At 33.7% G+C, this 16,313-nt stretch overlaps 1 protein-coding gene across 8 annotated transcripts in view; it reads left to right on the top strand.

Moving 5' to 3' along the window:
* LOC142342810 (sodium/potassium/calcium exchanger 5-like) overlaps nt 1-11,176 on the top strand; it is a 108,611-nt gene extending 97,435 nt beyond the window's left edge. For 7 of the 8 annotated variants that reach the window (XM_075394398.1, XM_075394393.1, XM_075394394.1 and 4 more), the window contains 5 exons: nt 2,308-2,487; nt 7,403-7,569; nt 8,591-8,918; nt 9,738-9,990; nt 10,715-11,176. In XM_075394398.1, coding sequence (XP_075250513.1) covers nt 2,308-2,487; nt 7,403-7,569; nt 8,591-8,918; nt 9,738-9,950 — 888 coding nt within the window. In that variant the 3' untranslated portion in view covers nt 9,951-9,990; nt 10,715-11,176. The remainder of the gene's footprint in view (nt 1-2,307; nt 2,488-7,402; nt 7,570-8,590; nt 8,919-9,737; nt 9,991-10,714) is intronic. The other variant, XM_075394397.1, reaches the window with a different exon arrangement.
* Nucleotides 11,177-16,313: the final 5,137 nt, after the last annotated feature.

Genomic DNA, 16,313 nt, shown 5'->3' with positions numbered 1-16,313 from the left:
AATTTCTTGGTAGTCATACAAGGATCATATAAAAATTAAAACCTGCTCTCAAAAGGCTTCAGTCGCTATGCTCTAGGTTACTGAGCAAAAAATTAATCAAAGATGCATTAAGCGCTGAAAAAAATTTTCTTAGTAATCATACTAGGTCATATATGATTTGTATGATTTCTTAGTACTCATACAAGTATCAAACAAAAATTATCAAATGATGCATCGGACTTTTAAAAAATTTAGCGGTTTTCAGAAGCAACAAATAAAACCATATATGTCACTTCTGTGGGTAAAAAAGAAAAAAATGAAAAATGACTTCCTTGGTTCCATGCAAGGACCATATATGATTTCCTTGGTTTGATATAAGGATCGTACTAGGAAATATGTTATGATTTGTATGACATCATATATGATCCTTGTATGGAACCAAAAAGTTGCAATCATTTCACTTTTCTAATTAATTTTTATGAGTGAATCGCCGATTTATCAATCCAGACCTTTATCTATTTCTAACTAAAATCTTTGGATGACATGCTTGTTCTGCAGTCACATTTAGCATTTGTTGGCTTTGTTTAAAAAGTCTAAAAAGTTTAAAAGCCTTGGTTTAAATCCATTAATAGTTTTCACAACTTAAAATTGAAAACAAAATTTTGAAAGTAAAATTGTTGCGAGATTCCGATTTCTACCGGAACGCTTGTCCATAAATGCAGTATATCAAACAAGAAATAGTTTTGAAAATACAATCCGTATTAAAATGTTTTTGCAAACTTTTTTTAAAGTCCTAGTTTAATGTACAATTGGTTTCTTAGGAAAACCAAGCCTTAGAAAAATTTACTTTTGCTAAGTGGAATACGGTGTTCATAAATTTCTGCTTTAAATAATTTTTTAACAACTGAATGCTGCTGGCGGTGCTACTGAATGCTGCTGGATCTTGCTTGTCCTGAATTTTATATCAATAAATTATATTTTTCTCAAAACTTGGTTTTTAAAATGTCTTTGAGTTGAATTTCATGAAATTGATGGTTCTTTTGTAAAGAATTTTGAAAAATGATCAGTAAATACTTTGAAATATTTAGCTTCAGGTTGTCTTTTCAGTTATAATATTATTAAATTGGAATAATTGATGAATTCATTATTAGTTGTTGAATCCGTAGTGCTTCAGCGAATAAAAAAACTTCTAAAACTACTTCTACTAAGTGGTTAATATGTAATACTTGAGTATGTTTGTATATTGTCTTGCACAAATTTTGACATAAACCTTTGAAATTGGCAATCTTGCGTTAGATTAAGACTATGGGGTAGGTTCCTATAGACCCCACAACATATTGTGTTGAGCGAACTTTTTAGAGGCCAAAATTTTATAATATATATGTGAAAACTTTGGAGTTAATATATATGTGAAAACTTTTATAATGTATATGCGGAAATGAGCCTTCCGAAAAATTGCTGATGTAATCAAAATTGCAATCAATACACCTGAATGTTTTTAATGAAAATTTGAGACAAATATTGGGAATGACAATCAGACAATTATTCATTAATGCTAGGGAATTTCACTATTGATAAAGTTTTGACCAAAAAATGATTGATAAGCTAATGTTTGTTTTTTTTTAAAAAAACAAATTCATTGAAGGAAAACAATAACTGTAGCTTTCCCTTTAAATTTTTCATGTCACTGTCAGATTTCCTTGTTTCCAAAAAAATTGTAAGAAGTATTTGCTGTTTCGGAGGGGGGGGGGTTATGACACTACTTCGCTAAATTGAACAAACATTCGATACTTTTATACCAGAAAATTACTATTCTAAATTTTTTCAGATCATGCCAATGAAATAACTCCGCATATTTTCATATTTTATCAATTTACAAAACTCAAACGTAGAGAGCGATATTTTCAGAGTAGAAAATCGGCAGTTTCAAATCATCATTTTAATGTGTCCGAATCATATATTGTTAATTGTTTAAGTAATGTTATATTAAAAATTCTATGCTGGTTTTGCTGGAATTTTAAACTGGAATCCTAATCTGGGACGTTATTTATAATAGCGAAATGTGATTTAGTTTCTTTTCTGTAAAATCTTTTTGTTTAAAAAAATGTTACCGATTACTATATTTTAAGTGGATAAAAGCTGATAATGCTGGTGCAAGAGAATAATTTGCAAACTGATTATCTGATCAATGTGTGAAACTATTTTACAAAGAGGTAAAATCTTTTCCAGCATGTTAAGGGAAAAAACGTCCCTGAAAAAAAACCTAGAATAACGAAGTTTAGATCAAGAAGATTTACAAAAATATTAAAATAAAACTAAAAATTTCAGGCAGCTACAATTTCCCTAAGTGGAGCGCCAAATAACCAAGTCAATCCGGAGTCGGGAGGAGCCAATTCACCCTCTCCAGCGGGAGGGAATACTGGCAGTGACCAACACCAGATGCAGGGTGGCGAGAACAACAACCTGGAAGACCAGGAGGGGGAAGATGAAGAAGATGAAGAGATTACGGTAACATTGAATTATTTTGATTGAAATGAAACATATTGATCTATACTTTAAGACCAACAAGGAGGCTCGGTAATGTGCGTACGCACATAATGTTCCGACCCCGCTCATCCACGTTCTTGACTTAATTGGCTACCAAATGATGAAGAGATAGAAAACTTTTGAAAAAATACATATCGTTCAATAAACAACCAATGGGATACGATAATGCCACGCTAAAGGGCCGATGAAAGTTGTTGATAATAGGACTACTAGTAAGGACAAAAATAAAAATCAAACAGCAAACATTATTACGACCAAAAATTGATGTCTATAATAAAAAAATTATTACAAAATCAAACTCGCATTAGATAAAACCTAAGTAAAACAATTCAACCTATACTTCGTTAGAAAATGTATGGGACCTGTCCTCAATGTGACTGGTTAACAGGTCGACCAAAAAAGACCATTAATTTCACAGTTATTAATGCCATTAGATCTCAGCAGAAATCACTAAACTGTTCATTTATATCTCCATTGGAAGCAATTGAGACATGTCAATGTGATCCAATGTTCAATTGCGCAAAATTTTGAAGCCAATGGGACCAACAACTAACGTTATAAATTTTAAAAAATAATTCCTTTAAAATGTACAAACAAATAAAAATCTCAAATATATAAGGGAATCTCGTAGTAACAGTAGTAAAAAAAGCCGAGAAGCAAAAGTTTGCAGCTAAAACCGTTACAAAGATTAAATAATAGCTCACTAGGAACGGCTTGTGACCCGTGCTTACAGAGACTAAGCTATAAACCGACCAAAAAAGGACGAAGTCCAAAAACACAAACATGTATTTGAAAACAATTATTTTCAAACGTCATAACAGACTTAAAAATCAACAAAAAACGTTGGATTAAGTAGCAACACCTCAGCAGCCAATTGGGCCTGTTAATAATGAGAGTAAGTCACGACCCCACAAAATAACAACACATACAACAACAACAAACAAAAACAAAGATAAACATAGGCAAAAACAAGAAAGTCCTCAAAAGTTTGCGAGATAAATGTCTCAGCCCAAAAAGTATATTCTATTCAACAAAAACTGTTAACATATCCAGAGAGACCTTCTTCCAACGCTGTGAATTTTTCATACTATGCTTTTGTTTCAATTGGCCTTGTCAAAAATGTGATAATTCGGCAAGGAAATAAAATGAACTCACAAAATATGCTATTGAGCTCAAAAATAAAAAAAAAGAAAACGCGAAGTATCAAAACATAGAAACCATTAGTTGAATATAAACACGCTACCAACATTAATTTATAACTCAAAGAAAATCGGTTTCTGCCTGTTTGCACTGAGACTGCTCTCCAAGTTGAGAGAAATAAGATAAATTAGTGGCTACGTTCGAAAAATCACAGTTGTTTTCTTAAAACAATTATATTCAAAGCCATAACAGACATTAGATGACAACTGAAAGAGTTGTCTCGGTTTTTTATGCCTCCCGAAAAGCAAGCAGGATCTTTGATTTGGGACACTAAATCACAGGGCTACAAAAAATAGGGTTTTAAAAGCCATTAGCTAACCTCTAAAACCATATAATCTCGTTGGGCCACGTTTACTGCAAAAACTACCTAACAATAACTGAGCCCTGATTTGAATTTCTTGCTAGTAATTTGCATAAAAAACCTCTACATAGCGGAAAAAGTTTAAAAAAAATATCGCGTCCCAAGAAAAAATTAAAATTTTTTATCGTAAGGATCCATGTTGAGATCACGATCCGACCAGATATTGATGCGCCTCTAAGAGAACAGTCAACTGTTCAAATCATTGCAAAATAGATCAATTTTAGAACTAAATTTTTCACCATGTCAAAAATAAATAAAGCATTTTGTATAATTATTGAGTTTAAATTCGCGAAAAACTGGCTAAACTATAATTCCAGAAGACTCCTAAAATCAGTGGGAGTAAAACTAGCTCCTTTTTGAGCTTGAAAAGAATATGGCCAAAGTTTTAGGGTGTGTACTTCCAGCAAATTTAAAGCAAGTGGGCAAACAAAAGCAGATTTGGTCTCAAAAATTTAGCATTAATTCTAGCCAAAAAACTCGGATCGAACATTTTAGCAACACTTTTCTATCTTTAGAGATAAAATCAAAAATACTGGAGATAACAATTTTATTATATTCTAGCAAAATTGACAAAAATTGGGTGAAAAGTACCGAAAATGTGAATAGAAACAGCTGAATTACGTCTAATATTCACAAAAATTTAAGCCTCGATAAATCCCTTTAAAAACAAAAATCGAAAAAATTTTTTTAATTGCATATATTACGCTGGAGCGGCTTTCTAATGATTCCACTCACAACTCTCTCTGATGATTATATCGATCGGTCAAAATTTTCTGAACAAAAAAAACCAGTTGAGTATATAGTTCCTCCCTCACTAAAGTGGGTCGGAACAAAAAAACCTTCACATAGTATTGGTCCATATGGCCGAGAGGAGTAAACAACCCCAGACAATCCAGAATATTTCTCTAGATTAATATAATTGACCATCCAATGAGAATCGTACTAACAGGCACGGAGTGACCTTTCTATGTAAGATTATGTATGATTAGTTAAAAAAAATACAATTTCTAGATTTAGTTTTAAGCCAGAGTTCTTACAAGATAAAAGATTACTCGTATACTAACTTTATAACCAACTGTTTTGGGATAATTCCTCGTAAAAACTCTGCGTTTTGGCACTCATAATATTAGTTCAAGTTATGCCTCCTAAAAATTAAATAGGAGCATCGAAAAAGATGTCAGGACCTGACAAAGGAAGCGTTGTAAAATTATATGACCCTAAATCTCACGAAGATTCAGATTAAATAGAAAAGTTGTGCTTTTATTTATTGCCCCCGAACGAAATTTAAAGCATGTGTGCCAATTTTATGCAAAATTTTTGCTTGACTGTTCTGTTCTATAAAATTCTTTCAATTTCAGTTCTCCACTGACTTCTTATGCTTGAGGTCTTAATTTTACAAGACCGAAATTGCTCTTATTCAGAAAAAAGTTCTGTCGCTAAAACAACCGATTCCAAGATAAGTAATATCAGGTCATATAAGCGGAGCGGAGAATGCGTTAACTTGTAACGCCGGAGATTGGAGTTTCCACCTCGAATTGTTCAGAATTTTTGCACCCAGATAAATTACATGGGCTGCTCTGCTGAATTAAAATCCCTCCAAATTAAATTTCCCCGACTGTCGTTCTCGAGCAATTTGTCCGATGTTAGTCGGTTTAGCTTTATGTTTTTGAAGTAAACCTGTCAAGGTTTTTCTTAATTATTTGTAGGCACGCTTTAGGTTTTTCGTTTGTCTTCGTTTCTCGCGAGTCAACACAAATTTACTTGTAACCAGCTCTGAACTTTCGAGGTAAAAATTTCTTTGAAGTTTGATTCGCTTTTCTGTTCATCTGAACATAGCCGAATTGGCAGTTATTTGAACTGGATTCCGTTGCCGTTATCTGAACATTTTAGCCTCTATTAGCTATTCATTATCCTTAACTCTTAGTAGATCTTGTTTAGTCTTCTTATTATCAAATTCAGTAAATTCTAGTATATCATATTTTTTATTAAAATGTAAGATTCTAACTTTTATCCAGCAAGTTACCTTCTGTCGTTTACTTAATCTTAGGAAAAGTATAGCAGACTTTGCTATATGTATATTTTGGAAGTATTTCTAAATTTTGAAATTTCCTGCAAAATAAAAACCAAATAAACATCTAGAACAACGGAATAGCCGAATTCTTATGTTCTATTAAAAATTTTGTCCATTTGATACAATTTTTAGAAAATTGTTTCAGGAACGTCTCTAAAATTATTAAAAAGTTTAAGTTGACGTCCAACTTATAATCGTTGCATGGCTAAGACATCTTGAACTTGATGTGCAATAGTAAGATGAGTACCGAGAGTGGCGTTTTTGTATTTTTCATACGATGAACATACTGGAATGAAACGTTTGATTCATCCGGCCTTGAAATAATTTTGGTCCTGATTTTGTTGCAAATTGAACAATTTTCCAAGTTTCGTGAAGGTAAAGGCAAATTTGTATTTTCTCTTACCCTTGTAAAACTTTTCTAAACTTGAAATACTTTTCGAAAACTGGAAATAAACCACCGAGTCTGTTCATTGTTTTTATCTAGCATCCCAGATAACCAATGAGATGTTAAATAAGTACATTTATTGTAATTTCATATATGTACCCCTATTGCGGTTTGCGATCCAAGCCAGTCCTGATCAGACTGACTTAGTTGTGCAGAGTGAGTACCAGACTATCCAGACAGAAATTGACTCTGATCATATCAACTTGAGTCAAGCACGGGGGGTATCCTGACTTAAAGTTTCAAAGCAATGAAGTATTACTATCAATTGGTACAATGTATTGATTTCAGACGTTAGAGTGCATAAACTACGTTATTGTTTTCACTTTGAGTGTATCAGTAGCAAAATAATAACTGGTAGCAAACACAAATATGCAAGTCAACAACAAAAGTAAATTTTTGTCTTCATGGTACTGAAACTCTTGGTTCTTGATCATACTATCTAGACTTTGGATGGAATTCTGATCAGGCCGTGCAGGCTCTAGAAAATGCTCCGTTCAGACTGTCCTGATCGTACCGTACCACACTATCCATACTCTAGACTGTGCTCTGATTCGAGACTTTCCAGACCGTAGGTAGGTAGTATGATGATAAGACAATGCAGAGTCTGGATTAGGATGCGGTCCTGATCAGACTTTTCAGACACTTGGATGTCAGACTCTGTCGCTGTGTTGCACTTTATGCACCTATACGCGACCTAAGTTGGTTTGACCAGAGCTATGGGCTTGAGTCGCGCACCTCAATCTAGGAATTAATACAGATAAGGATAATAAAAAAATATATTGGGATTTAATTTTCGCAGGTTCTGGATTGCATGCCGGGAGTTCCAATGGCTATACCTCAGAAGTTGGACACTGGCTTTGTAGCCACAATGAAGTATGCCGGCGCATGGATCCTGTTTGTCCTGGCATTCCCCTGGGCTCTCATATTTGCGTGGACTGTGCCCAATTGTGGCAAACCCCATCTCAAGTAAGAAACAGAATTAACAAAAAAACAACCTCAAAAGTGAGTTAGTACCCCCTTATTTTACGACGTAAGAATTCAATTGTTGACTGAAAATTACCACAACTTGTAATCAAATTTGGAGAAGAATTTTTATACTATTGTCCCCTCCGTTAGTGCTTGAGCTACCTATGAAATTAAGATAATACGCAAAGTGAAGATTATACCAGACCACCCAATGTACCTGATGATGAACTCCATCCAAGTTTCATAGGAAAAAAGGAAGTTAGATCAGAATGTGATATCTTTTTACGTTTGCTCAACTATGATTGACTTTGCATTCCCACATAGATACAATCGTACCTTTAGTAAAATTTCATTGGTTGTCCTTGTTGGAATAATGTTTATTTGCTTTTTAAACAAATACATCAATTTGTAACTGCAGCTAATCCAACTAAAATCAATTCAATTCAATTCAATTCAATTCAATCTGCACATATTTACCCTGTATCGGAGTATCAAAAGATGTTTTCACAAAGAAGAACAAGACTACGGTTCTATGAGAATGAAATTCATCAAATCAGACCTGAAAATATTGTTTGGAAGGAATAGTTTCGTCGTGCAAGGGGATTCTATGATGACTTGTAGTAATGCATATACTTGTAGGAGGCAAAATGTATGCATATCATTTTGGCATTAAAAGGAAAAGAGAACTCAAATTGCGGATCTATTCTGTTTCGCTTGGGGGGATTATAGAAATGACATGATAATCAAGTCCACTGACGTTTTAAATCGACGACAGTCAATACGACTCTTATGACTGTTTTTGAGGACACGTGCACTGTTGCCAATGTTGCGGTGTCCACCATGAAAACAAAAGTAATAATATCGAGATGGTAGTTTCTCTACCTCAATTGCAAAGCCCAACCTCTCGCAAGTAGACCAACCTCTCAACTAGGGTGATACAGAATGCCATTTTTTAGTCCCAAGGTATATGAAAAACTGCGATTAAAAAAATTCAGTGCTTTTAAAAAATTATCTGGTTTAGAAAGTACTACCTAGCGTCCTTCTTACTCAGTCTGTTCTGGATCGGGGTGTGCAGCTTTGCTATGGTCCTCCTGGTCGGCAGAACAGGATGTGCCCTCGACATTCAGCAGTTTGTGATGGGTCTGGTGATAGTGGCAGTGGGAACCAGTGTCCCGGACGCACTCAGCTCCGTCATAGTGGCCAGAGATGGCTATGGTGACATGGCGGTATCCAATGCAATTGGTAGCAATGTTTTTGACATTGATCTTGGACTTGGTCTTCCGTTTCTGGTGCGGATGCTGTTTATTGACAAACTGGAACCAATTCAACTTCTGAGCGCTGCCGAAAAGGTGACTTTAAACTGTTCCTTAGAGTTTAAGTGCTGTATAGGATATTTATTTAAAATATTCGCCAAAGAAACAGTTGCAAGAATTATAACATGTAGCATCTTTTTGAGTTTGGACACCCTACTTGTTCAAAGTAAAATTGGTTAGAAAAAAATAACTTTAGGCCCTAAAAGATTAAGAGAGCGGATTATGAGAGCTGCCCAATTTCTCAAAGCTTAAGAGCAGCTATGTTGATGCAAGGCTGAAGCTCACAGGATTCCATACTAATTTAAGAATTCAAAAATTGCAAGAATCCAGCAAAATTTTCAATTCATTTGCAATTCAAACAAGAATTTCAACCCATCTAAATTTAAAAAAAAAGGCTTTTGAATAACTTTGACATACATCATTTACAGTGACAATTAACTAGCAAAAAAATTGTCTGAACTTAGTTAGCTATCAGTTTTTTCAATTGAAGTATTTTTTTTTCTTTTAACTTTATTCCCGAAAAACATTAAAGCATCGCCTTGCAAGCAAATCCAAACTCTCGTAAGATTCTTGCCACTTTCGAATTGTTTAATAGCTAGGATTTCAAGTTTAACATACTGGTTCGAATCGAGTTAACTGTCCAACTTTTACCGTAATTACGCGGGCCCGTAGCATCCCATTTCTGGCTCTTGAAATTCTGACACTTGATAGTTTTGGGAATTAATGTTATTTGAGTGAATACCAGTTTGATAGTCTCGATTGAGAACTTTATTGTGCTTCGTATCAAGCGCGATAAATGTGCTATGTAATTTCCATGTCTGCAAGGGAAAAACGATAAAAAAATTGTTGTTTTAGGAAGCGCAGAAGCGTCACAACAATCCCTTGATCCCCCACGTGAAGTTTGGCTTCATCCTCTTCTTTATCCTTCTCCTCTGTTACCTCGTATTCATAGCAGTCAGATTCCGACTGAACAAATTCGTGGGAATCACATTCGTCATAATGTACGTCATCTTCATCATGTACGCCATCATACAGGAGTTCGCATGTGACGAGGGATTCGCCTGCTAGTCCAACACATACAATGGAATTGTTCGTCCTGTTATTTGTAGTAGGAACTGTTTCCCAGCTTCTATTCATTTTAAGGCCCATATTGCACCGTTTTTGGGTATTGCGCAAATTCAGCTAGAGCATTTTGTCATGACCAACGTCTACGGGTACCAAATCAAATTCCGTTCAAAGAATGCTGTTTGCGACTTACACTCAAAGTTAAAACTTACCTTCAAAATTAAAATGATTGCATAGGTAAACATCGTCCACTTTTAAAATAACTTAAGATACAAAAGTGGAAACCAGCTTTAAAAGAGTAAAATTACTCGGAAAATTGTTACCTGTATCGTTGTGTTTCTATTCGTTTATTATTCTGAGCAATGCAAAAATCATTAATTACTTCTGAAAAATAGATGATAGAGACCAAAAATGCTACAATGAATAGGTTCCAAATACGCAAAAAATTTCGACTCAAATAGGTTTTCCGGATTGCTAACTATACAACTTTTCTTGACTTCATACAAGTTCATATTACTCCCGGTAATCATACAAGGTCATATACGATTTGCATGACTTCTCGTTAATCAACAAAAGATCATACAAAAATTTATTAAATGACCAAAGCGCTCTTTTTGTAACAGTTATGAATAATCCTCTCTCAAAAATGCACATAGACTACGTTACAGCCCAAAAGTTGAGACAATTTTTCTCCGATAATTATATTCAGTCTTAAAAGAGTAATCTAATTGGTCGTTTGGTCAGGAAACAGTGCCAACAATTTTCAGAAACTATATCTGTTCTCCGGATTTTTTGTAAGCCGACAACGCAGAAGCAATGATTCAAATGGGACGTCTGTCGAAATCTGCTGCCGAGGAGTTGCCCACCAATGATGGAACCAAATTACATGCAAAAGAAGGAAAATTTTCCCAAAACGCTCAAAACTAAAAAGCTATATATCTACTTACTTTTTAATTTTGACAGAGTCAAACACACAGTATTTGCCAAGCTAACTTTTTCCTCATTTGTTGAAATTTCTATTAATAATTTGTAATTTTGATTGTTCTGACAAATTAATTGATGTTAAGATTTGAGTATTCGCAGAGACTAAAATATTGTGCCTTTAAATTGTTTATAGTATTATCTGTGATTACTAGAGGGATTGAATTGATTGGATGTATCATTGAAAGATAATATGTTTGACCATATGATAATCAATTTTCTATTGAATTCAAAAGTTTCAGTAAAAACTTTTTCTTATTTTTCTCAGTTTTCATATGCAAAATTTGTTCAAAAACGCACAAATTAAAACAACACACAAATTTCTCAATATTTTTCAACTGTGAAACCTGTAAGTTTTTACCAATTTCGTTTTGACCCCTTTTCGAGCCATGAAGGACCTATGAAATACGGTCCATCGGGGTCAAGCGTACAATATATCAAATCGAATTTAGAAATTTTTGAGGAGCTATTTCATCAAAACTGTTACTAATTCCATCAAATTTAGTTTACTTTTAATAACATTTCAGTCAAATTATATGATTTCTTAGCTTCCATGGATGGATCGAAGTAGAAAAAACACGTTATAAGATTTGCATGACGTCATATATGGTCTTTTTACGATTACCGGAAAAATCAACGTGGAATGTAGTTAAAACAGCTAGAACAGTGTTTGGAAAAGTTATTCAAAGTATATTTATGACGCAGGATAGCTTTCAAAAATATACAAGTGATCTGACTTAGCTTTTAGAACTTAAAAAACCGATACAGAAAAGTTGTAAAGTCAATAACCCAGGTTTAGTTCCCAGAAGAAATCAAATATGTCTATACCAAAGATGAACGCACCAGGAGGGTGTCGTGCGTTCAAAATAACATACTCTGGAATCATCGAAAAATGCGCGAAAGTCTGAATAAAAACGAAAGTCTAGATAAAACATCTTTCCGCCTGGGACTGTTTGGACATACTTGCTTCCTTCTGGGACCTCAACGTGGGAAACAGCTCACCATCCTTAGTGTAGACAATATCTTCTAGTGCCCGTCTCTCTGAATGGTCTCAAGTAATCTGCCCAGTATAACACTCAAACTTCCTACTATCTTTATTGTAACTCTTCGCATTGTGTCCTAATCTTCCAACAAAAGGAGCTTTGCACCATTGGAGCTTTATTCGATTGCCAGTTATTCGGAGGCACAGTTCAGTCAGTTTTAAAGTAATCAAGCTTAAAATAGTCTTATTGTTCTTAGCTAGATTTGATATTTTCATTGTTTCAACGTAAGTTTCCGCGCCGCACTTTGTTCACCATCGGGTGTGAGGTTGTGGGAATGTGAAACGAGTTTTGTTTACATGGTCGTTATTGTTACATGGTCTGGACCATACCTTTTGTCGTTAGATCGAATCATAAGCCCAAATTTTTTGACAGAAATGCTAATTCACTTCATAGGGCCCGCAGTTTCGAACTGAAGCGCTCTACTTCCAATCATAAGACTTCGTAGTGCGATTCGTACAGGTCGAAAATTCGATTCATGTTCTAAATATTTCTGTTCATAGTCTTATTAATTCGATAAATACATGGAAAAAATCTCGTATATCGAATCATAGTTATTGAAAAATACTGTTTAGAACTTCAAAAACCCATTGGGTAGGGTTGACATGGTTTCAATTGGTTCAAAAAAGATTGCTCGAATCCTGTCTAATATTTGATAACGGACCAGGCCGGGCTGTCAGCGCTTGCTTAAAAAAGTAGAATGCGTGGAATTTCAATAAGATCTACGCTAAACGCGTTGAAAAAAAACATCGCCGTTTTCAAGCGTTGATCTCAGTTAAATGTAGCGTTTCTAGAGTAGATCTGACCTAATTTCTAAACTTAGATGTTAAATAATTTGGCATTTTTAAAAATAGATCTTACATAAATTCGACGCTTAATTTTTAGAGTTTATCTTACAAAAATTAGAATATAATTTAGCGTTGATCTTGCAAAAATTCTACGCATAAAATTGGGTAGTTTTTGGTGTTGCTCTTAGTCAATTGCCGGGTTCAACAGCCGGTTGTTGAGTCTCATCAGTGAGTTTAAATAGGGTTATTTTACAAATATTTCTCGCTAGAAAACTGTCAAGATTTTTATGTTTGGACTGAAATGTGCGCTAGTTTGAGAGAACAAAGATGCAGGTGTGCAAAAAAATTTAGAGTGCAAGGATGCAAAATCCTTCCTACCAGTGGATTTTGAGTTTTTGGGTTCCTGAATTTTCTTAACATGAATTGATGTTTGTGCCGGCTTTAGAGCAGCAATAGGAGTTTTCTGCCAGGTCGATGCCTGGTGATTTGGTCAGTACTGTTTTCCGGAAAATAGAGTGAAGAGGAAGGAGTTTGCACTAATTCTTAATCATTGCATAAAAAACGTGCATTAGAGAGATATTTTATTCTAAGTTGGCCAGCAAAAATGAACTATTTCATTAGTTTTGTTTAATGCTTCAAGAAATTTCTTCACATTTTTTTGTCTTTTCAATATTCAAAGAACAAATAATGTATTGAAAAATTAACTCCATTAGGAAGGAGAGGAGTTTAGGTATTCAGTCACCTCTCAGGAGCAGATGTCACGCATATTTTAAAAACAATTCGACAAAAAATTGAAAAACACAAATTGTAAACAATGATGCGCAGTTTTTTAAAGAGCAGTCGTCTCTAATTAGAAAACTCAGTCAAGCATGCTTGCATTTATTACATGATCAAACAGCAATTTAGCAACAAAATTTGCAAACGCATCAAACTTCCAATACAAGCAGCGTTTTTCTGTTAAAAAAGGAGGGAATGAAAACATCAAGTTCTTAAAAGTACGCTGAAAATCACTGCGAAACAATTGATAGCTAAAGATTTTCACTTAAGCTGAGATTTGGTTTAAAACATAACCGACTAACGTCGGAAGAACTGCTCTTGATCGACTAGTGGGATCTCTAATCAATTGCAACCTGCTTCAGTCGTGGGGGTGGGGGATAGCCTAAATGGGATTAAAAAATTATTAGGGGGCTTCAAATAACCTCATTACATGTTAATATATACCACTATTAGGATTTTGAGTGAAAAAATAACTTTAATTTTGGCGCGCTAATCACTTGACTTTTAGTATTAAATGGTCGTCAATGAAGTTCAGCTGCTTCAAATTGCGATTGTGAGGAAATTTTAGATCACGAAAACGCAAAAATCACGGGCGTAGAAGTCACTAGAAAAAAACATTTTATAGAGAGTATAAAAACAGACACACATGCTTACAATAATTGCTTCTCTTCGAGAGCACTTAAACAAATAGTCAGATTTGATCAAAATTTAATCACTGAAATTTGTTTTGTTTGTTGTCAGATACTTTAATTGGGAAACGAGAAAATAAACAAAAGAATACGTTATATAAGTATGACTGTCTCAAACAAAGTTGACCCATTTAACATTTCTGAGCCTTCATAAGTTTTATGTCATTAGAAAATTTTTCCTGATGTCAATATTTACAGGACAACTAAAACGCAGATTAGTCGAAACCTGGCTGTGCAAGGAAAACTAGAAACAGAGACAGAATCGATTTGAACAACTTATGAAAAAACTTTAAAAAATATGAAAATATGAGCAAATGCAACTAAAAATAGCTCAATATACCTATTTACTATTATGCGGGCTTTGAAACAGTGTAATTGATCGTAAAATCAAAAGCGATAAAGCTCAAAAAAATCCTTTAAAAAATATATAAGTTTGTGTTTGCGTTGGCATTACCATTACAAATGAGAAAAATAAGAATGAACAAACTATCTCGCTTGCATAAGACCTCTCATAACTGTCAACAACTTAAACATATGAACACTCTTATCTGTCAACCATCAACAACATTTAATCTCTAATTCAATGAAAAAAGTACAACACAAAAGTAAAAGTTTTGCCATCATGGGCCTAAATGAAACTAAAAAGATTACTTATTCACAATTAAATTAGTCGTAGAGCCTCTCTCAGATATTTCGGAAAAATTAGTGTTTATTAAACTGCTAAAACCAGTTAAAGAACTCCAATGAAAAGTAATGCTCCAAGGATTTAACTGCTTATCATTTTTCGAAAGCTCAAACTTACCGAAAAATTATAAGCACACATCTATGTAAAGATACATAACAAGACAATTCGTGAAACAGATTTTCTAATATTGAAAAAAATATATATTGAGTAATATTTGAATCAAATAAAGAGCAGACAATAAGGATATTCTGGTCCAGACAAAAATTGTCTTCAGAAGTTTTATGAAAAAAAAAATGAAATTTCCGTTACAGATGTTCTTAGGCTTAATTTATCAAAAAATGATGAACAAAAAGTAAGAAAATGATAACAAAGTACTTTGTATGTAATTAATTTTGTTTAACATAAAAGAAATTAGCGAAATACTGACGTTGAAAACTAGGTAGCCTCAAGTGCACACAAACAAACAAAATTATTCAACTTGCGGGCTCTATCAGAGACAATCAGAGACAAACGACAAAAATAGTGTTAAGAAAAGTGGGCAAAAAATTCAAATTTGCGCCATTGATTGCAAAATTTATCTTGAAAGCACTTTTTGTGCCAATTGCTATCAACCGACGTTCAAGCCTGAGAAAAGGTTAAATGGCCCTTAATTTTGAATAATATTGACAAACGACAAAAATATTCTTCAAACAAATTGTGAAGGTTTTAAAACTCACCACAATTTCACTGCAATAAAAATAAAAAACGGAAAAGAGCGTCAAACGACTAAAAAGATAACCAAAAAATCCAGACGAATATTTCGTAGTGTAAAGTTTAACCTTTACTTGAACTTTCTTCTCATTAAAAAAACAGACCTAAAATGATAAAAACTTATAAAATTATACGGACCAAGAAATAAACAAAACAGTAAAATTAAAGTCAGAACAGTCAATAAAAGTCAATAAATATAAAAACGAAATCTTTCTGAAACGGTTAAAACAACTAACAAAATTAGAACCGAAGGAAAAAATGAGTAGAACAAGAAACAATAAATGTATTTAAAAAACGACTTTCCACGACTTCTTACAGCAAAAGGGGCGCGAGCAAAAACGAAAACTGTAGTTCTTTTTACAAACATACAATTAGACTGAATTATTCACTGATACAAAACGGTTATATAATTTTTGTGAAAAATAGAAAGTTACACTAACTCACAAAAAACTTATGACGGAAGTTAATCATTTCAACAAAAATATTTACAAACTGAAAATTTTATTAACTGATTTTATTCATGTTTTATATAAAACCCACAAGTCCTGTCAAAAATCACAAAAAAACAAAAAGAAAACTAAGTACAGATATAAAAAATTGCTATACGTTTTTAGAAACAATTTTTGACAAAGCACTCTTCAATTCTTAGCTCTAAA

The sequence above is a fragment of the Convolutriloba macropyga genome, chromosome 7 (assembly GCF_964194025.1).
Source record: "Convolutriloba macropyga chromosome 7, txConMacr16.3, whole genome shotgun sequence".
Classification (NCBI taxonomy): Eukaryota; Metazoa; Xenacoelomorpha; order Acoela; family Convolutidae; genus Convolutriloba; species Convolutriloba macropyga.
The sequence above is the reverse complement of the archived record's forward strand: the minus strand, read 5'-3'. Positions and strand labels throughout refer to the sequence as shown.